The sequence below is a fragment of the Pezoporus flaviventris genome, unplaced genomic scaffold (genome assembly GCF_033815535.1).
Source record: "Pezoporus flaviventris isolate CSIRO_AGI_PZ_B2104156 unplaced genomic scaffold, CSIRO_AGI_Pfla_v1 ptg000001l, whole genome shotgun sequence".
Taxonomy (NCBI): Eukaryota; Metazoa; Chordata; class Aves; order Psittaciformes; family Psittacidae; genus Pezoporus; species Pezoporus flaviventris.
Genome location: NW_026892549.1, coordinates 6,261,795 through 6,284,434, shown reverse-complemented (window position 1 = coordinate 6,284,434; position 22,640 = coordinate 6,261,795). Strand labels below are relative to the sequence as shown.

Below are 22,640 nucleotides of genomic sequence, written 5' to 3'. Positions count from 1 at the left end.
TCACAGAAGATAGGCTAAATAGGGGTTATGAAGATGCTTCAGTAGAAAAAAGGGTTCACAGGGCAGCAATTTCTGGTAGGATAAGAATAATGAGTAAGAAAGATGTGGAAGGGACAGAAAACCCCTGCACTGGTGTCTGTGGAGTTCTCAGTGTCTAAAAAAATTTCTGTACGTAACCATTGGTGGAACTTATTTTTATTCCAGTAATCCTTCATTTAAAGCCAAGTGCACTGACACAAAACCAGCAAGTTTTGGTACCAAATGGTCAAACTGGAGAATTTGAGACTGCTCAGCTCATCGAAGTATTTAATGAATCATTTTAGAAGTGGTTGTAGGAGGACCTTTCTATTGCAAGTCACAAAACCCCAATATCAAGTCTTGGAATCATGGGTGAAACTGTTTCCCTTCTCAGCTCAGCCACAGTTTTTTTAGCTGTCACAAACAGCTTTTGCATGCAATCCTTTCCCAGTTAACTTCTGAAAAGTGAAACTAAGCTGAATTAAAATCTAAAAAATCTCCATGGTGAAGAAAAGGGAACCTCTGTTTTGATGTGAACTGAAAGAGAATCTTCAGATTTTGCAACAGAAAAATCCACAAAACTGAACACCAAAAGCCAAAATTCAAAAACAGCTACCAGATTGTGCCAAGCCAAAACATTCCAATTAAAAAAAAAAAAAGCTTCATTATTGAATATGTATTAAGCTTTTAAATATAGGACTCTTTTCTAATATAAGATCTGTAAAAAAAGGCCGTTTTGAAATGAATAGTGCAAAACAACTTTGGAACTATCCAAAGTAATTATTCCCACTTAAACAAAAGAGATACTATTTTTAGATTTTTCTTGTCTAGTTTTGGTTCCTCCTCTTTCCCTCATCCGGTCATGAGCAAGAACAAACTAAAATTGTTACCTGAATTTGAGTCCTTTGCATTTTCAAAATACACACTTCTGTAGATCATGTGTGCTTGTTTATCTGTTCTTGGGGATAAGCCCTGCTCTGAGTTAAGTGGCAGACACTGTAGATACAATGGCAACCTGCCTTTGATATGGCCTTGGGAAGGGATCAGATTTAAAATCTCCCTGTAGAATGGAAAGCACCAGGTGATACAGCCCTGCAAACCCCAGCATTTTTGAAGTCTTGCACAAAAGTACTTCCAAAGAGACATCACTGATGGAGGAACTTGAGATCTGAACATGAAACTGACTGATAACATGCACAGCAACTGCATAGGGAAACACAGTCTTTTTAAGCAGGCAGCAGATAGGCTGGCAGAAACAGTCCATGAGATGCTGCTAAAGAAACCAGGCCAGAGTGACCTGCAGTCTTTAATGCAAGATGAGGTCCAGCAGCTTCTCAGGGTGGGCTCCAGGACTACAAGAGCAGTTCAGGTTAGGCTTGCCCAGCCCTCCTCCCATGATTCACCTTCTCATCAGGCAAACCTGGCATGCAGGACCTCTGCACAGTGGCACTGAGGTAGTCTCTTTCCAAAGACCAGCTGTAAATTACGATGCTTTCCCATGTACACTGTGGATACCACTTGACTCAGTGCTTAGTAACAGGCACACTGGGCTCCAGTTTTCTCCTTTATGAAAAATTGCTGAATATTTTTCTCATAGAGCAAACAAAGACACAAAGATTCCATACCCCACTCAGCATCACAGCTCGGGAAACAGAGCAAAATCAGGAAAAAGAGCAAAATGTACATACCATTTAGGAAATCTCTTTGTGTGTCCAGAACTTGGTTGATGTCCTGTACCCAAGCTTGCTGAATTTCTGGATTAGCTGCCTGTAAAATGACTCTGTCTGATGTTTCCCGGCTCATTAAAGCAAACTTGCAGGGATCATTGTCCACGTTTTCTTCAATGATAAGGTAGTTCATCTGAAACAAGCCAAGGTAAGCACGTTACATGGAGCATGAGTTAACATCACTCAAGAATCAGAATAAAATTATTGTGAAAAGTTTCTGAAGAAAACAGTCCAATAACAGACTGCCAGATCATCATCAGAAGAATTCGCCTCATTTAGGTTTAGGTAGATAGATCTTAAATATTATGCTTAATATGACAGAGGTACTAGACATGCGCCTGCCTTGTCTTGAATTATAACTTCTGTTTTAAGGTAACAGACCTGACTGATGTGCTAAAAATATACTGTAAGCCATAAATACAGTTAAAATGTTCATACTAAGATGTTAATAAAGTCTAACATTTCTCCAATTTAAATAAATGTTTACATTTCTTATCCTCCATGGAAAAGAAAGTCTCAGTCATCAGAGTATTTTAAAAATGGAATGGGCTGTGCACAGGGATATACCCAGAAAAAAACAAAACCAGCAATTCTCCCTTGATGCTTGAAAAGACCTTCTTCTTTCTAGCAGATTAGTCATGTGTGCACAATCACTTCACTTGTTTGCAGTCACAGATACTCTTTTTGAAATCTCATGGATGGCAACTTCAGCTGATGTCCTGCCCTTGTAAGCCCTCTGTTTAAGTGCACCCATAACTTTAACTTTTCCTAAGCTACTTATATCTATGATAGTAAACACGAATAGGTTGCCGCAGCCTTTCAAAAAAAGACTTCATATCAAAAGTAGACAGCTCCAAAGACTAAGGCAATAACATCCCTCTAGAAGTCTATCTTCAGTTGCTCTAAATATCTGTCAAGGTATGGAGAGATTCACTCTACATCTGAACACTGCTCCGGATTCAAACTGCAAGATGGAAGAAACCTCTTCCTTCTCTTCTGAGGGTCTCTGTGAAGTCAGAGGGACATGCAGGAACTCCTCTGACATGAGGTCAAGGAGAGACAGACAGTGAGTCTGGACAATGCCCTTCCTCTTGTTCTGAGCTTTTGCTCCTTTGATTGGTAGCCAAAGCAAGCAAGTCAATCCTGGTATGACTCCAGGAAAAAGATGACTTACAGGTCCCTAACCCATTTGTGTCTCAGGGAGGTGCATTTGCCAAGGCTACCCACTTAGGTGTTTACAGAGTCTGAAAGGTATACAAGTGAGAAGCATCCAAGAAGGGATGTGCAATTTCTGAATGCTAACTACCTCAGCGCATGAAGAAAGGTCCTTTGCTACTGTAGGACATCATGCTAAAGCTTCTGTCATAGTTCGAATGTGACAGACTTTGGAGAGCAGTATTTAGAAGCCTCATCTCCCTGACCAGAATGGCTGCATCTGAAGTCATATGTACTTGTTACTCTGACGGAGATACCTCAGTGCTTAGCAGTGGCTGTGACACAAAGGAAAGAAATGGAATATCTTATGCTGGCTAGGTCCTTCTGCTGTGTCGGAGGATGCAACCAGCAGGGAAACAGCCTCCTTCTCTCAGGAATGTCTCCAAGAGAACTGGACAACCATGACTGCAGATGGTATCCCAGCTAGCCAGAGATAACTACCACTGATAACTACCATAAAGAGGCATTCAACCTGCCCAGCAGGATCTTGTCAGCACTTGAACCAAGGTCAAAGAAACTTGGTCCTAGCTGACAGTATAAAATCCTCCTCAAATTCTGTCCCATAAACTCAGACTACATGCAGTTTCTGGATGACTACTTCTAGGGCAGGATTATGAAAGACAGGTGATGAGGCAGCTTGTTTATGTGACACCTTTGGACAAAGTGCTTCTTGCCAGAGAATCACCCAGCTGAGACTGAGGCTCCACTGTACGATGATGTCCAGGGCACAGAGAGGAGGGGAATGGTCCTGCTGTAGGGAATGGTCCTGTTCCACTGAAGGCCACAGCTCATCTCTGTGGGAAAGCATGGGAGAAATGCAAAAGCAGCCAGAAGCTGAAGTAGGGGCTGGGAGGCAGGGTGTGAGAGCTGCCGGCATACAGACTCCACGCTGCAGTGGGGCAGATGCAGATGGAGCCATGGGGGATCCCACACTTGCTGCAGGCACTCAACAGGAGAACAAGCTGTTTGCCAAATGGAAGAAAAGAGGAGCTGGAAAACTATCACACAAAAATTTTAAGCTCAGGCAGTGACAACAACATTACTTTCATGGGCTGTTTAAGTAGAAAAGCAACTCATACCCTTGAGGCAAGCTCATTTTATTGACATTAGGAGAAATTTATTTTTCTCTCTTTATCTACAATATACAATTCAGGGATTGTTTCCTGCAGATAAAAGCCTCATTGTTATACATCCAATAAACTGAAGAAAAAATTATTATTTCCATCTCCAACTTTAATAATGATTTAAATCAGCAGTAAAATAAAATCAAAGCTGATCATCTAAATCACGATGATTTTTTATTTGTACACTTTAGGTTTTTCCTTTATAGCTTATTATTTGGTTGGAAACTCTGAAATACACTGACTTGCAAATGGATACAGGCTTTTCAGTAAATGCTGCCATTTCTGTCAAACAAGATGTCCTCATTTCAGTAAATACGCTGTTTATCATAGATTTGTTTAGTTATACATAGTTAATACGCATTATTTCACCTGATAATGTTCTCTTCCCTTTCATATTAATGTACCATTTAAAATTTAGAGCAAACACAATGCATTCTCCCACATCTTTTTTTTTTAACCAATTTGGTGGTTAAAATCAATCCCAGACTGCTTTCTCAGCTTCGAACAATCAAGACATTCAAATGGAACAGTGGCTTTGCTCTTTCTGCAGGCACAGCAAAGGTTGTTCTACCAGAAGTGCAGCATTCACTTACCTTCACTTACTATTTCAGAGGTTAACTTTGCATTTGTCAAACAAGAATAAAACCCCTTAAATAAACAAATAAGTATTTTCGCTGGCTACTTTCAGTTTTCACTTTTAGCCCCAGCCCCATAATGTGGAAAGATTATTTAAAACCAAAATTAATGTCTTAAAACTTTCTTTATAGTTTAGCTGGTTTTATGATTCCTCACAGCTGCATTTTTAGAACTATGTGTGGCTTTCTTTGGTTTTGAAATAGTTCTGTCTTCTTGCAACATTCACATCTGTACTGAGAGCCCTCCCCCAATATGGGAGATTATTTCCTGTAATGTCTCATAGAGGCTTAGTATTTACTTACAATTTGGCCTAAGATGACTGTTCTGGATGCTACACCTTCTCCTACCTTTTATGATCATGCTTAAATCAACAACTGTATACTTCCTTTGACTACTATAGGCTTTTGTAGTAATATTTGCTAACTCAGAGCTATGAATGACAGAGGACCTGCCCTGACTGTTCCTTGTAAAAATCATGCAGTAAATTTAGACACCCAGTGTTTTATTTGAAAATGGTCTTAAACAGCTTCTGATCCACTGAAATGTAAATGCAAATGTTTTCTGCAAATTGTTGTCCACCTATGACAGGATGGACCAATCTCAGCATAGGTAAGTGGCAAACTTATATGAGCATCAAACAGAACATGCCTCTCCCTTCCTATATCTATCTTACCTTTATGCTTTTCTTGAACATGTAGCCTGGAGTTAAAGATCCTTTTCTAAGGAGTTCACTGAAGATAACTATTTGCTCGAAGAGAAACACCCTACGCTCCTTTGGTCGAGACTGAACTCCAGAATCCTGCTCTGTCACGTAGAAGGTGTCCTGCTGCAGCAGCTTTCCTTGAGCTGTCAGCTTGCCCTGAGAAGAAGGCATGGCACCAACATTACAAACCCTGACCCACCATGATCCTGCAAGACAATCTACATTGCATGCAGTCCAAGTTTTCCAGGCAACACTGAATACATGTGAGACATATTTCCTGTAAGTTATCAAAGCAGCAATCTTGTAAATCTTGAAAATAACAGGTTTTCTTTGTTCTCATTGCTATTGATTGTGCATATAAAACCAAAAGCAAGAGATCTCAAGTAGACTGTTTTGTATACTTCATTTCAAACACCATTCCCATTATGTAGTTTGTTATTGTAATGTGTCTTGAATTCCCTCTAGTCATGAGCTCTCCATCACTCCCTAAGCCAGTAGTCAACGACACAACACCTAAGGTACAGAGAAACAGGACCTACCTGTTTGCAGGAATGCTACAATGCATAAGATAGTAAGACAAACTTGACTTTATTTTGGAGATAAGACATCTCACGAAGACTGCCAAAGTCTGTTCTGGCTTAGTTACAAACCACAAGCCATAACCTGTGGGATTATAACTCACAAGTCCCCTCCTGGATGTTGCCAAACTCAGAGGGAGCTGTTAACATGTTAATGCTAGGTTACCTTACTAACAGTCAGTGCAGTCTGGGTCACCACTTATTTTTCTCTGGCAACAGATACAAGAAGTTTAATTCAAGGTTGCTGAAGCTGTTACAGACCTCACATTTTGAAGAAACAACAGGCATATTGTCACAAGTTTAGAGTGAGAGGTATACCACCCCCACCTTCAAAACCTCACCAAAGGATGCAGCTCAGCACTGGAGAAGAACAAGAACTAGATAAACAGCCTGGTGTAGGTCAGATTGTAGAGACAATCATAGAAAGATAAAATACCTTTTCTTCCCTAGTTGTTATTATAAGCAGAATGCAAATTCATACCTCAAAGCCTTGGAGGCGGCCCAGGTTCATCATATCATTGCAACGTTTCGGTACAAGGCACATTAATTCAACCGCTTTCTGTTAAGGAAAAAGGATGTTGTGTTATTACAAGAGGATCAGAGGGTTTCTAAAAGCAAAATGTCAAATAATGAACTTCAACAGTGTGATAGCAGTTATTCATGGTGAGGCCCTCATGCACTGAAGATGTACAGTAGTGTCTAAAAGAGGATGGTGCACCTACAGTGCAGGACTGCACTTTCATCTTTTACTTCTGACAAGCTAAGAGAAATACCACATTTAGAAAACCAGCAGGATCTTCAGCTATTGTCAAATATTGGAGTTTTCTTTCCTGCATATAAAGTGCCATTAGATAACATAGCCTTATTGTCCAGGACACGAAAATGTACCTCTATATCGGAGCACTCCAGACCAGCTTTTTCACTGTACCTCAGGAAGTCCTGGAGAAAGCAGAAAGGTTTGCATTAAGGCACTTCAGAAAGAGAAAACAAAAGATGTTGGAAAAGCACATTCAGCATGAGATGTTCTGAGAAGGAACTGCTAATATTAATAAATTCATCTTCAGAGGTTGCTGAATGGTATAACCACTTCTGTAGATATGGAAGAGGGGTATGGACGGTTACTGAAAACATCATAATAAAAAGACAAAGCTGGGATTAGCCCTTGGGAATGCTTACTTGGTCTCTGTCTAAAGCCACAAGACCACACACACACACTTGAAGATTTTTCTTTTCCTTTTGGCATTTCAGAGAACATGCTGCTGTGTCTTTGCTAGTGTGTAATTACCAAACTGTGGGCTGATGGTATCTTGCTTGAGACTAGCCCAAAAAGGAGAAGAAACCAGCTCAGCACTCTGATACTGCTGGAGGTTACAGGTAGGGTTCAGACATTTAATTTTAAATATTAGCTTGAGACCGTTAGGGATGAATTTTCAGAGATGCTGAATAACTGGCACTGTACATAAGTCAGCAAGAGGCCAAAGTGGTCACACTCCCTGGGAAAAAATTGCAGTGAGCACCTCAGGTTTTCAGACAGCAGAATATTCTGGAAATAAGTTTCTTATGCTAATTTGAAGAGAGCTATTTAGAAATGGAGGCTATAGCATTTATTAGAAGAATACCATTCAGCACCAAAGACACGCTTTATTGACACATCTTTACTGCAATTAGAAAAACCCTAGTTTGCTCTGAAACTTTACAGTAAGAAAATTCCCATTTGAAGTTCACTCTTCTAGAAAAGAAAATCCAATAGAAAAAAAAAATGTTTTTATCATCCTACATTGTAAACTGCTCCCACAGATGTGGCCTGCCTGCTCCCTGGACATTTTCCATGGGACTGTGTCACTGTACGCCCATGCTTAAGCAGACTCCTCTTTTCTCTTAATTTGATTAAGTTACTCCTCATTTAAAACTAAGGCTAATATAAAATAATTAATTCAAAATGCAGTTTAGCCTAAATTGTATCTTTCCACTCACCTTGAGAAGAAGCTGATATTTAGTTATTCTTTGAATGGGTTTGATGAGAAAGTCACTGATGGTCAGCCGTTGGCTAATTTCCTGTTGAACCTCCTAAAAATTAAGGATTAAGAACAATTGCAAATAGTCACAGAGTGAGACAGAGAATATGATAAAGTATCTTAGCAGAGACTTACTTCCACAGCAAGTTGGTCTGTTCTTAATCTTTTGTTTGCAAGAGGGAATTTTAGAGGATTTAAAAATCTGGCATATCCTATTTAGGCAAGGACTGGGCAAAAGTCATGAACAAGCTGGAAGGCATTGGAAAGCACAAGGTCCCTTCCCACTTTGAGCTGACTGAGCAGGACTGCAAGGTCTGGAGACTACTTTTTCTACTGCAGTGGGGATAAGCTCACAGACAAGTCCTGCAGAGCTGGCCTCATGCCCTTGGGTGAAACGAAACATCTTTCCCTTGTTAAACTAACTTCTTTCACATTAATATCTAAATATGCCTAGTCCAAAGATTTCTTGAAACAGACAAGGTTATTGGGAATTTATGACAGGCACCATCCAGATCCAACAACTTTTACCTCCTCCCTGTTTATAGACTACAGATTAAAAAGTCTTGTTTTATTTTGAAGAGATATCAAGGCAATTGTGGCACTCTGAGGGCCACAGACAGTTAGTACTGGATTAAATATTTATTATTAATTAACAATATGAAAATTTGAAATAGATTAAGCAATAACATATTTTTTCTCCATAGCAGAGACTTTAGCAGCACATGCAGTATCAAAATCTTCTACAGCTTGTTTTCAGCAAACCCCACAGGTTACAGAACAGTCTACTTGACTAGGACTCCCAGCTGTAAGTAGCAGTAACGTATGAGCTATGCTTACCTCAAAGTATGCCTCATACTCAGCTACTATATATTCAGATCGTGGCTTGTTTTGGCAATATACCACATACATGTGTAATCGCCGCTCCTATGAAAGCAAGAGGCAGCCTGGTGAGATATTGGCTATCATCTGTTCTGTTATTAAAAGCTGGCAGAAATTTGCTATCACCTTCTGCTTGATCGTCATTACTTTTTGTTTAATCAAAGATTTAGTTTGCTGAAGTAGGAAAGGTAAATTGGTAACTGGTTCCATTCTCCACTTCTGCACCTTAGGCAAGGCGAGGTTTCCAGGGGGGTAGCCAGTTAGAGATGTCATCCCCACACTGGTAGGTCTGAAATTTCCTACAGAATTGTGCTCTAGCTAATATCACATAAACATGTCAATCATAGCATTTGGCAAGTACCTGCCATAATTATATTTTGGCAGATGTCCGTGGCCACATCTATTTTTCCCCCAAATAAGAAGTCTGCAAGAAGGCAATGATTAATGCTTTAGTTCAATCCAGCTGCTCACTGAAGATGCATTAATTATAGGGATACTTAAGTTTAGACATGTAAAAGTATCAAGTCGATGCAAACAGATGTTTTTGGAAATAAGTCATCACACCCTAGGTGACAATTATACTAGTGATAGGTAACAAAATAAAACTTACATGCTTAATAAAAAGCTGTGCTAAACGGTCAGGTTCTTGAAGACATTTTTCTAGTTCAGCCAGGAAAAAGCTGAAAAAAAAATATCAGCGTTTAAGGATACTTCTTTAGGCCATCCCAGCAGCAAGCTAGCTGTCCTTCAGATATATTGGTGCAATTTTAGCTAGAGTATTCAATAATAAATGAGAAGATAAGCTTGGCTTCAGCCCTTAATGGTGAGATTTCTAAAACATTAGATGAGAGCTGTGATATGTGGAGGTCTTCCCTTTCAAAGCTACCTGCTCTTCTTTACTATTACAGCAGTTTCAATTTTCAAGAAGTGCCAATTACTATCTAGTTGCTTCCATTTACTGACAACTCCCAAAGTAAAACTTTTCCAAAATGTTTGTGAAAACTCAACTGAAGCTTTACCAGGAGTTCTCAGTTGCATGAGCGTATTTGGAGTACCGGTCAATGTGAAAGAGATGCAGAAGTTTCTTCTTGAATAAACACATCAACGTGTTTTTGCTGGTAGAGTTTTGGTATGTTCTGGTTTTCAATGTTTTTCAGTATATTACTAACAGTAATATACTGTAATTCATAACAGTAATTCATAAATACTGTCTCTATCTTGACCTGCCCTTTGGGGATGTAATTCATTCTAGCTTGAATGTCATTCCTTACCAAGAATATACTACAATGCCTAAAAGTGAGGTAAAAGCAGCTAAACTGAACATTAGAGATACCGGTAGGTTTTTCTAACTGGTAGGCAAGTCCTGACAACCTCCCTTTCCATGATTATCCTCCTTTTTCACTGCAGGATTTCTGTCACAAATGCCTCCATGGATTTGCTATAATAGCCAGACTTGGTGAGAGGACATGCTTTCAATGGTCTGGTCCCAAGAAATCCCAGAACCCCCCAAAAAAGATGTATATTGGAGAGCTGTGCCAACTAAACATCCCTATTGCTACCATCAGATACAGCTGCTTCCATAACTCAATCCTCCATAAATATTAAATTCATCTGCATTTAAGCAGACTTTTTGACCCAGATATGCAGAACTAAAAATAGGGAATCACTCTTCATGTGTTACAGAAAACTCTTATCATCACACTGAAACAGTGAGTGGCACTGGTGAAATCACTCTGTTGGTGGTATCAACCTGATACATGGCGAAACTTTTTCTGACATTTTTTGTTTTGTGCTCACAGGGCATTTGTCAGAACATAAGGAGAGGCCCAAGCCATGAGATAAACACCTGTGAGACACATGATGGGAAGGATACTGTGTTTCCTGCATAAGGGAAATGTCCAGAGCTGAAGATCCAGCCTGGTGTCCATTGCTCAAGTCTTCACATGCATGCTCAAATTCTAGTTAGCTGGAGCTGTAGAGTATTTCTGAGTGTCAGAGTTGAAATGATAACCATATTGTCCATAAGCAACATTGCTGTTCTTAAAGTTACAGGGAAAATGGTCCAGGGTTTTAAATAAGCCTTGTGTTTCCTGCAGCTTTCTGAAAGCTATTTGTATGAGTAAGGAAGAGAGCTCCTAACTCAGACTCAAATTCATCAACTAGGCCGAAGCATGTCAGGGTTTTCATGTGAGAAGTATCTTGAAGGTATTCAAGCCCAGGCTGGACAGGGCTTTGAGCAACCTGGTCTAGAGGAAGGTGTCTTTGTCTGTGGCAGGAGGGGTGGAACTAGATGATCTTTAGGGTCACTTCCAACCCAAACCAGTCTATGATTCTATGATTTACATTTTATCACCATACTAGCCAAATACTACTGGTATGGTCTCCCTTCACTATCCATTCAGCCACATGTGAAGATGTTCATACTGCTGAGAACAATGAGACAGAGGAAATAAACCACGTCTTTCCAGCATTGCTACTGCTCATCAGTGGGACGAATTGAACCTACATCTGTGACCCAAGAAACACAATTATGGCAGCCTCAGTAGCTTTTCTGAGGATCCAGCAACTCTCTGGGAGTCATGTTGGGACTACTTATGAGCAGTAGCTCAGGAGCTATGGATGGACCAAAATGATATCTCCCTTGAGCCTCTTGTGGCTCCCTCTTCCTAGCAAGGAATGGCAGAGCCGCTGGCAGCACAGCACTGACACAGAGCAGACTCTCTTGGGTATAACGTTTTTGTCACACTGACCAGCACTCCTGGCGTGGTGTTTCAGCCAGCATAAAGCTGTATCTGTGATCAAAGACAGCATGAAAAACACTCTTCCATGAAGCCAGCCAGTGCAAAGCTACAGCCCATCAGTTTTTGTCACTGGGAGAAATGATTATATGCAGGACCAATGCTTTGCATCATGCAGTTGTGCCAGTTTTGATTGTGTAGACAAAGCCCTATACTGGGATCTAGTGTGTTGTGAAACTGTGGCTAAAAGAACATGAATTAGAACATGTTCTCAGGAGTCAAGGTAGCCATGATTTGTGAAGCTATTAAGCAGCACTTACAAACCAACAGAGATCATTTAAAGTGAGGCAACGTCCTTTGGAAGTTCAGCCCTGAATGACCTGCTGATGTCCAATTAAAAGCAGCTTAGACATACAGACATCATAATACCCCAATCCTTTATAGATGAGTGGCTAGAAAGGTGCTTAAAAAGGAACTAAACAACAAACTTACTCTTTGTGCCAGTCATAGATCTGGTGAATATTGCCAAATACAATCTTGTCTTTCCCCTTCATATCCTCAGAAACTCCTTTTTCTTCTATCCTCTTCATGAAGCCCTTTAGGATTAATGACCAGTGATTAGTAAAGGGTTTGTATGAAGGGGGGAGCATAATTACACTCTTTTCAAAGAAGCAAAAGTTTAAGGTCAGGATTTTTTAAACTGAAAATAGTTAAAATAGCTTTTGCATAATTTTAAACCAGAAACCCACCGAGATACTTTAAATTACACAGTTTGCTTAAAATGGAACTTTAAAGGATTTATTCTGAATATCTACAATACTTATACAAACTGTTACTAGATGAAGTGACAAGTGTAATTAGGACATAAAAGTTAAACAAAAGTAGTTTATCAAGCTCTTGGCTTCTCTAGAAGAGAGGGGGAAGAAGACAGACTCTGTACAGATTTCTTCTATTAATCGCCAGGAGTATTTTGTGGGAGCATAAAGCCAAACAGAAAGTTTAAAGAGCCATGTGAACAGGATTTGTCCCACCTCCTCAGAGTTTCTTTACATGCCTTTAGAGTACTGGAGCCCAGGTTTGCCAGTGGTTCAAGTTTGGAAGCTGTTGAAAATCACTGTTAGATGGGCTGATAATTCTCCCTGGACTAGTGAATGCCAAAATCATAGCTGAAAGCCCACTTTAATCATGTGTCTCCAGTTTTGAGTCCCTGCTGGGAAAAAAACTGGACCCTGCATGTGAGCTGGCTCTGACAGATGATTGCTAGCAACCAGCCAGGTCTTTACAAGTTGAAGCTTAAAAGACTGATTTATCTCAAGTTGGTTTTGGGTTTGGTTTTATTTTTGTAAAACAATAATCCACAGTTGCACTTCAGCACAGATCCAAACACAGCTTCTGCAAGGGTACTCAGACACAGGACTTCAGTCCAGGTGCAAACTTGAGTAAAGTACATGTTACCGCTACTCAACGTGACAGCAAGAAAACGCACACAGTAAGTGGTAGGAGCATAAGTTATTCTCCACCACTGCCATCCAGGCTGCATTATGGCAGAAAGAGTTTGTCACAAGCAGGGTAGCCAAGAAAAACCTTTGTACACTGGAGTTGAAACCTAAAATACAACATTTGTTAGATGGAAACAAAAACAGTTTCCAAAAGCATTTCTTCTTGTTTCTGTCAACATGAGAAGGGGACCATGGAAGCAGAGTGCAAAATAAAGCAGTTTGTTTCTCATGCTGTACTTTTTGTTGTTGTCACTTGTCAGCATGGTGCTTTTTAGTGGGAAAACATTTTGCATAGAAGGGTTTGCTTCAGCTCACCTCCACAACAGTTCCCAAGTCTTTGACGTAGTCTTTTTCAGTCTGTACCAGCTCATTTAAGACAAACCTAAATTAAAACAGAAAACACACATATTTGACCCTATTCCTTGATGTTACTGTTTGCTCCTCTTATCACATATTACCTCTCATGAAACCCTACTGTCATCCAGGTCATGTAACACAAATCACTCTTCTCTCACAGCTCAGTGGAATGGAAATGACAAAAACATCACATTTCAGGTCAGAGTAGTTCCAATTGTCTTAACCACTCTTTCCTCCTATCCCTCTTCCCCCCCACATCCCAGGGTGCTGCAAGAGCAGCAACACAACCAGCTGCCTGTACTTTGAACTACCTCTCCCCACTCCCCTTTCCTCCACCCCCCATGCAGCACCCCTGACAGCAATGGAAATGTGTACTGACTCATTCTGGGAGAGGATTTCTTGCCCCAGTCCCTCTGGCTTTGGCCAGGTTTCAGCAATTAAGTTTTAATTTAGCAGTTTGAAACACTTGGAAAACAAATCCCATCTCCCATCATAACCAAGAGCTTAATCTTTCAGACTAGGTAATCTATGTGTGGGTGTCAAATGCTTTATGTTGATTTGAGAGCTAATAACCCCTGTGTAGGAGAGTAATCTAATGAAGGCCTCATGCATGTAAACAACAGCAAGCTAAAAAAAGCTCCTCCTTTGTAAGTCAAACTGATTAATCACATAATGTTCTTTCGAGGACAATTTCAAAAAGTTACAGCTTGCTGCAGACAGTTTGCCTCTCAACTACGCCAAGACATAGATTTGGCACGTGACAAACTCCATCTGTGCTCAAGTTCACTGCAGCAGTAACAAGGCTAACAAGACAGAGGGATACTTTCTTGTCTAATATCACTCCATTCACATCAGTCAGCAGACTGAAATAAAAAGGCTGAGGGCAAACAGCACTAAGATAAAAACCTGGTTGAAAATATTGGGGCGGATGAGGAGGGAAGTAGACTGGCCTTGCAATGAGAGAATCAGTTACAGGAGGTTACTAAGAAGATAAATCCTGCTCCCACCGTGCTCCCAACATGTCCCTTGCTCGGACAGAGCAGAGGAGATTTGTAAGACATGTGGCAGGAAGAGGTCAAACAGCTTCTTGTTCATTTGAGAGTGAAATCCAGCCCCCTTGGCAGAAGGGAGGGCTGGCAGCAGCTATGCCAGATGCTTTTGCTCACCAAAGTGCCCTGCCAAGTTCTGTGCCTGGGTAGTAAACATGCATGGGGCAAAAGGCTGCTCTTCTACAGAGCAGCAGCATGTGGCCTTAGCAAGTGTATGCTGTACAATCCCTCTAGCTGGCTGACCTACCGTGCCCTTGCAAAAGGCTTGCCGTGTCTTCTCTGCCCGGGGAGGCATGCTGGGAGGTTACTTTCTGGCTCCAACCACCTCAGCCTGTATCACTCCCCACAGACACAGAGAGCTGCTGAGGGAATGGGGAGAACCTCTCCCACCTGCCCACTGACACTCCTTTGGTCTGAGGTACTGCAAGGGCCCACCTGGCAAAATCCTGCTCTAAAAATGAAGCAGCTGGTACCTGTAGTACATAATGCTGCACGACATGTGCACAGGTGGGTGTGAATTACACATCAGTGCAGTGACCAGGTGTCTGTCTACCAGGTGAACAGACCAAACCTGCAAATTTACACCTCTATTAGAAACCAGGGTCTGCACATCGACTGCTTACCTTAAACTCAGCACCAGTATTTCCCCAGCTCCCCTCTTCTAACAGCAGAAAAATCAACCTTGACCATCTCTATAAGTTCTCTGCAGCCTACCTGACACGGTACCTTAGAGGTACTCCAAAATTTAAGATTTCTAAGATGCATGATGACCAAATTTTAAGTTCACTCATCTCCTCATCTGATAACATGAAGCAAGGACACGCAGTTGCTTGGGAAGTGCCTGCCCTGTTCACCAGCATGTATTAACTACACAGCTATATTTAAAATGGCATGAACTGGAACAATGGTAGAGCCTCCTCACTTCTGAGTATCTAGATATCTTTGTAATATTGTATTAAATTTATACTGAAAAACACTATTCAACGAGACTCTTGCCTTACTGCTCGTAGAAATGCAGCACTCAAACCTGATGGATTTGGGCTTTCTGAACACCAGGGCTAACTGCTGGCATGCGCATGCTGCCCATGCCTGTACAAGGATTCAGCTGCTGTTTTGTGGGCAGTGGGGGCTCACAGCTTGAGTTGGAGCTAAGCTGCCTCATATGGCTACGAAATTAAATCCAGCGAAGTACAGAACACAGACACATAGGAGCTAAAAGGGAGACAGATGTCTTGTGCTGAAAGCCACTAGCAGGTGTTCCTAAGCATCCTGATGTTTAGGAAATCTGGATGTAGGCAGTCACTAATTACACCTAACACGCTACCAGGCCCCCCACCAGAAGCATGGCATGCTAGAAAGCCTTACTGTATCTATGCCTAGAGTGGCAAAGGTCTCTGCGCTAAAACTGCGACCTGCAGTTAGTTGCCAGTTATCTAATTAATGAATTGCTACCAGAGAAACCCGAGAACTTGCAATACTGAGAGGCTTTTAGGAGACAGCTGTGCGTAGAGGTGGTCCCTGCAGGAAGGCTGATGGCTCCCTAGCAGAAAACTTCTCCTATTCTGAAACACACCTAGGAGTGCCATGTCCCTGCCTGCTGCTGGGAGTTGACCAAGTCCCTCATTGTATTGCTTCTCTGGCTTCCTACAGCAAACTACGGGAGCAAATGATGGCTTTCACAGTCCTCCAACACTGCTCCTACTTCCTCTTCTAGTTTTAACAACTTTCTTGTTCTCCCCTGATTTGGTTTCCTTCCCCACTTGGCAGCTTTCCCAGATGGGCTGCTGCTCTTCCACCTCTTACCTTCCCACACTCCAGTGAGACCTGCATGGACCACTACTTTTCCCTTCAATCTGCCATTGTTAATGTAAGGGGCAGTACGAAGGAAACAGCTACCTCAGCTCTCCTTCATATAATTCTTGATTCTACTTCTCCAATATCTTTCAGCTGAACTATGCATTTAAGAAATGCTTTGATCATGATAAGCTTTGAAGGCATAAGTGTTATTTTTTGTTACATTTAAGGGAGTGCACTGGTAATGTAAAAAAATAACCAAAAAACTTCCGGAAGCTGTCACCATTCCTTTCCCCTCCAATTATAATGAACGTGAGGGTTTCCCAAATGAAACTTCCTCTTCAGTGGTGTGTTTCCACTACAAAGGCATCTGAATTCTGCCCCACCTTTGCTAATAACTAAGGTAAAAAAATATTCTCTCATTGAAAAAATCCTAGTGGGATTCTCTGTTCTTTTGCTTGAGGGTAGCTAGCAAGGTTAACCACATATCCTCATTTAAGAGCTGATTTTACCTCTGGCAATGCAGTAATTACCAAAGTAAGTATCTCAGTAATACCTGTCTAGCTGTTCAGAGGCTTTTACAGGAACAGGTATTTGCTATCTGGTGTAAAAGCTGTACATTTAAAAGCGTGATGATGAACTTCCTGGGTGTGAAAGGGCTTTTTAAAACTATTTTTACAGGTTAAGAAAGCAAAAGCAAGCAGAACACAGTTTTACTCTCAGTTCCATGCTCATTCACTGACTACAAGGTATTTTTTCAGTGCAGCTATGTGTCCTCCTTTGGTGCGTATTTCAGAAAGACAAACTAGCAAGACAACTTACATCCTGCCTCTCATTGCTTTGGCTTTTTGTTCCTCTTCAAGGTTTCGTGGGGGAGTTGTAGGTACCATTCCTTCACTTAAGCAGCCAGTGGCATCTTTTAAGCTTCCTCGATAAGATCCTCCTTCAAGGGTCTAAAAAAGCCCCAAAGAACAACAGAATAAACATTATCCTCGAACTCCAGCATCACTGTTATCTTCTGTTTCAAGTCAGTTCTGCAATCAACACTGTAGTCTAAAACCAAGCAGAGTATTCAGCAACTTTCCTGCAAGACTTAGCAAAATACAACAAAACTAGTTTTAAGTTGATGTAAGACACCCACTCCCAAAGCATTAAAACAGACAAGATGTCCTCTGGTAGAAGGTGGAAAAAAGATGTTCCAATAGCCACAGGATGAGAACACTCTTCCAGTTTCAAAACAACCTGAAAATATCATGGTGTCTCAGTCAGAACCAGCGTTAGGCTACACGTGGTCAGCGTTTCTCTGCCAAAGAGTAGATGAGGACTTTTCAACAGTAAAGTAAAACATGAAACAGAAACAGATGGATGCATAGTAACATTCCAAACTAATTAGTTTCCACCAAATCCCTGGAAAGTAATTGCAAGTGACCTAACAGCCTGCATGCAGGGGGGAGAAAATATTTTCTGAAAATACATCTAACTGGATTAATGAAATACGTTTCAATTTGTTAGCTCCTCGATGGAATAAAACTATTTTGAGTAAACTTTCTGGGAATGTCCGTCTCAGTTTCCCATGTCTCAAAAGAGTTTCTTCACCACTTACTCCTTATCAAGCACCCTATGAATGCTTACTAGCTTTATGTCATCTCAACATTTCGAACCAAGAAAATACCAAAACCCTCTGAAATGATCTGACAGATAAAGCTACATGCAAAGAATTACAGTAATTTAATGATCAGCATGGGGCCTTTTCTTCCATTTTTACACTCTTCATCCTTCCAGTATATGTAAGGAAATGAACCTTTGCAGGCTCATTATAACCCTGCTTTAGTCCTGACTAGTTAATTAAGTTAAACTTGCTCAAAGCAAGCATTTATCTAGTTTTAGAGGTCCTGGGACATGTACAAAACATGTTTACCTTTGATATTAGCATTTTGAACTGTTTCAGGGAAAACTTAAGAGAAGCCAAGATAGAAACAGGATTTACTCCTTGTCCAACAGATGCTGGACCAGACACGAAGAGCACACAGTACTGAAATTTTTTAACAAATTAAACCCAGAACATTCTTATTGCTTACTCCACTCCCTGTTAGAAAGAGTTGACAAGGCAGATTAAAAGCGACACAAGAATCTTCAGAAAATGAAAGCACAGCTGTGATACTTCAGGCAGTTCTACTCTTTAGAGAGTCTTTTCAGGGAAGGCAGAATACCAAGCAAGCTCACATGTTGGGTAGTAGAACTCCTGTGCCTCAGAATAAGCTTTAAAACAAAACAAACAGAACATCCCATTGTGTAAAATATCTGAGTACCAACAAGACCCCAGAAAGAGTACAATACAGTACCTCATGTTCTGCAAAGCCCACTCCAGAAGTGTGTTTTGACTATGCAGTGCAGAGTCCACATGGCAAGGTGAGATACAGGCTTCATCTCACATGAGGAGTTAAAATACTAGACACACTACTGAGAAGTAGAGCATGTAGGGTTAATAAAAGCATAGCAGGTGAAGGTGGAAAGCAAGGAAACCAGAAACAATAGGCAGACTTTAAAGCCCTTCCCTAGAGTCATATTAGGCCTGTTGTGCACAAAGTTTTCACAACACTAAACTTACCAGCTTACTTTTGACCAACTTTTCTATTGCACTGACAAGATCCGCAGCAGCTGGGACATCGGAGGAGCTCTGTCGAGCAGCTAGCAAAGAAGAGGACTGCAAGACACCAGGTTGCAAAGGAAAAGCAAGTTAGCAGGATGAGAAGGGAGGAGGAAGCCAGCAGTCAGTGAAGCAGCTTCTGAGACAGGAGAACAAATGTGGAAAGGGAGCAGGAGGGTTGGAGGACCATATGCATGGTCAGGTGAGGGGGTGTTGCTGTTATCAGGCAAGCACAGAATTGCCACCCGCTTCTGGCTGCACATCTCCCTGCAGCAATTCCAAGGCTGGGAAGAGTGTCAAAGAACAGATATTCATTTGCAAAAAGCTACAATACTCTTAATGTCTGTTGGTTCTTCCTTCTAAGTCATCTACGGTCTCACAGGCTCCAGAAAATTGATCTTCTTACTGTGGATGTAAGAAATTACTCCTCCCCCACACATACGTATTTAATAAATGCAGGTACACATGGAGCTACAGGCAATAGAGGAAGGAGGCAGGGGGAACAAATCATTCCCCCTTCCTTCCCCACATATCAATTGCAACTCCAAGTGAACTCAGATGACACCTCCCATTCATGCAACTTTAGCCATCTAAAATGTGTATCTTTCCTCTCCCTGCTCTTCAATCAGTGGAGAGAAAATACCCCTACATATCTCACCTATCTTAGCTACCTGGCACAGGAGGGCAGAAACGCTCCTTGGAGATGCTTAGTTTTCCCTATGGACTGTAGGTAGAATATTTTCAGTCTCACTTCTCTATGCCTGTCTGTTAGCTGCAGGTGTTCCATTTTCAGTGCCTGGCATCATGTAATGTCTTTGGATATCTCCACATCCAGGCAGACACAGCTAATAGCTGTTGGCTGTTACACATCCCCAGAAACACCAAGACTCTTCAGTGTGGTAGCCTAGCACCTCCCATGGTGCTGCGAAGATCAGCCTCTGTGTGAACTATTCAATTCTAGTTTAACATTTTTGCTCTATAAGGGCCTCTTCACTCCTTGGTCTTTGTCCCAAGAAATCTCACTTTGAAAACCCAAACTCACCCGATAGCTATGGGAATTGCTATTCATTAGCTCACCTGTATATACATTTCTTTTGAATGAAATACAAGCACTGACTAAAACTGTGAGCCCTTTGATAACCTGCTTTTGGCAGGCTGACAGACTAAAGCATGGCTAAATTCTGCATTAAAATTATTTAAAAGCTTATTCATCTCTCAGCTGCTTAATAAAGATCTTCTGGAGAGCAGCTATTTCAGTGAAGTCACTGTGCAGGTGCCAATGAAAGTGCAACCGAGATTAAATAGTGCTGGGGAGTGAGATGTGGAAATGTGATGGCAGGAATTAGGCAGCTGGCCACCTCTTCAAGTGGCCCCTTGGGGAGGTTGCTCGCATTGAGGGACACAGCCCCAGCAGGAGAAAAAAAAAGGCAAAGGACCCCAATCCCAACCACAAGCCTTGTGACAGATCAGATGCGTGAACAGCCTGCCACTCATCAACTCATCTTTCACAAATAATACATCTAATTAACAGTTCTAATTACAGAAACAAAAACTACAGGTAATCAAGCTGGTAACTGAGGAATTAAGCTGGTAATGTAGGTATCTCATACAAATGTAAAAATTCAGACAGCCTGTTTCACCTGCAATGCAGACAGACATGTCTAGGAAAAAAAAGGACTGAAAATAGGGACTTTGATGAGATACAGGACAAATACATAGACAACAACTCTCAAATATAACCACTCTAGCAAAAGGAGTCCCAGTTTTGGAGGCACTAAACAGCTGCTGCTCTCACTTCTTTTAATTGAAATTGCTCAATATCTCTGAATAGCAAATAACTGCAGGATTTTGAAGGAAGCACGGAAACATTTGCTGCATACAAGTCTTTCTGGGTTAAATAAAACTCTTCTGTGATTGATGAGAGTCTGGGCTTTTCTGGGGCAAATAAAAAAAATGTATTTCTGCTTCCCAGGAAGCAAATCTTGACTTTCTAATATGAAGAGATCTTCCAATTCGCCTTTCTAAGAGGTTCCTGGAGCAGCAAAGCATGGTTATTGCTGTTCTGCCAATGGTCTCAGAGAAAGGTGCCACCTCCTGCACCATGTAGACACCTCATATCTATCACTGCTAGTTCTCCATGCTGCTGCTGGTCCAACCTAAGCCTGTGCCTGTAAGCAGTAGGGCATGAGCAGAGAACTGGGCCCAAATTAACACCATCAAAGAGCTTTTGGCTCCAGCAAAGCTCAAACATTGCTAACATTGTATTCCTGTGCAGTGAATTCTGAAGCCATGTTTGTGAGCTTCATTTTTTCCTCCCCACGAAGAAAAGTGAGCAGGGGAAGAAAAGGAGATAGAAAAAGGCTTCCATCTTGCTCTATTTAATCTCCTGGTTTAGGAGGGGGTGAAGAATCAGGATGCTGAAACGCTCTATAAAGCTCAGACATCTGGAGCGGAAAACTAGTTCCACAACACTGACGCTGTCATAAATGTATTTAAGAAACACTGAAATCACATGGCCTGTTAAAAATCAAAAACAGTGACCCAAGCTAAAGCAACTTTGTTTCTCTAAGCAAACTACCTCAAAAACATTTAGTCAAGCAGCGCCGGGAAGAAGCCAGGAGCAACTGCTATTGTGCTGGGCATAGATCCACCACGGCTCTGCTTCCCCGGCCTTTCGCCTCTGCCCCTCATCAGACAGAGAGCAGCACACATAGCACTCAAAGGGCAGGAGTCCGCAACTCCAGCTGCTTCCTTCTGGTCTTGCTGTCACCACAATGTCATAATATTTCCTGACAGATTAGCAGCAAGCCCCCAAACCCTTTCCTCCATCACTCTTGCTCCCTGAATCCTAGAAATATTTTCACCCTTCTCTCTTTGTATTTCTAAACTCCTGCCTGAACCCTCCCTAAGAGCATTCTGGGTTGTTTTTCTTTCCTGACAATTATTAATCTATCTCCCCTACCCTTCCCTCTTTCCATGCAGTAATTACAATCAGAGGATAGAGATACAGAAGTGGCAGTGCTAAAAACAGATGTCAGCAGGAAACAGGAGGATGGATTTCTACAAGGGAGACAACTGCACCAGGAAAGGGTGGGGGAGGACACATGCAGACAGGACCACACTGTCTGTGAATGCAAACCACTGTTTACGTGAATATGCAGCCATATTCACAGATTCTCACCCCAAGTCCAAAAGACCAACTGAAGGATTCTGCAAGCCACTGCATATCTACCACAGCAAATTCCAACTCAATGTTCAAGACACCCTAGCTAACAGCAGAGAACTACCACCACCAGGATGGTGCACAAATATGGCCAGACCATAGCCCCAAGAGGGACTTCAGACGCTCTGTGGGCTTCTGAACTAACTGGAGCTTATGGAACATTCAATGATGATCAGCCACGTATGTCAAAAATGCCAAATGATAGCACTCAGTAGGATTTTCCATCTGCAGGTTTTAAAGCACTTCAGAATGTAGGATCTATCATGGGGCATAAACTGCCAGTGCTCCTGGACCCCAATCACACACAAAGCCTGAGTAGAGAGTGCAAGCTATCTAACACTTGGTAAAGGTGGTATTTCTGGATTCAAGCCAACTCCAGTATCTGTCCTACTCCTCAGGCCCAGCCTGCCACCAAATACTGGTTTTGCTGCTACTGCC

At 41.6% G+C, this 22,640-nt stretch overlaps 1 protein-coding gene across 13 annotated transcripts in view; it reads right to left on the bottom strand.

Moving 5' to 3' along the window:
* KALRN (kalirin RhoGEF kinase) overlaps positions 1-22,640 on the bottom strand; it is a 514,073-nt gene that overhangs the window by 33,451 nt on the left and 457,982 nt on the right. For 11 of the 13 annotated variants that reach the window (XM_061471725.1, XM_061471773.1, XM_061471114.1 and 8 more), the window contains 11 exons: positions 18,941-19,036; positions 17,155-17,285; positions 13,448-13,514; positions 12,126-12,229; positions 9,506-9,575; positions 8,854-8,940; positions 7,976-8,068; positions 6,890-6,940; positions 6,483-6,560; positions 5,394-5,579; positions 1,707-1,878 (listed from right to left, as the gene is read on the bottom strand). In XM_061471725.1, the coding sequence (XP_061327709.1) occupies positions 1,707-1,878; positions 5,394-5,579; positions 6,483-6,560; positions 6,890-6,940; positions 7,976-8,068; positions 8,854-8,940; positions 9,506-9,575; positions 12,126-12,229; positions 13,448-13,514; positions 17,155-17,285; positions 18,941-19,036 (1,135 nt within the window). The remainder of the gene's footprint in view (positions 1-1,706; positions 1,879-5,393; positions 5,580-6,482; positions 6,561-6,889; positions 6,941-7,975; positions 8,069-8,853; positions 8,941-9,505; positions 9,576-12,125; positions 12,230-13,447; positions 13,515-17,154; positions 17,286-18,940; positions 19,037-22,640) is intronic. The other 2 variants (XM_061471545.1, XM_061471635.1) reach the window with 1 other exon arrangement.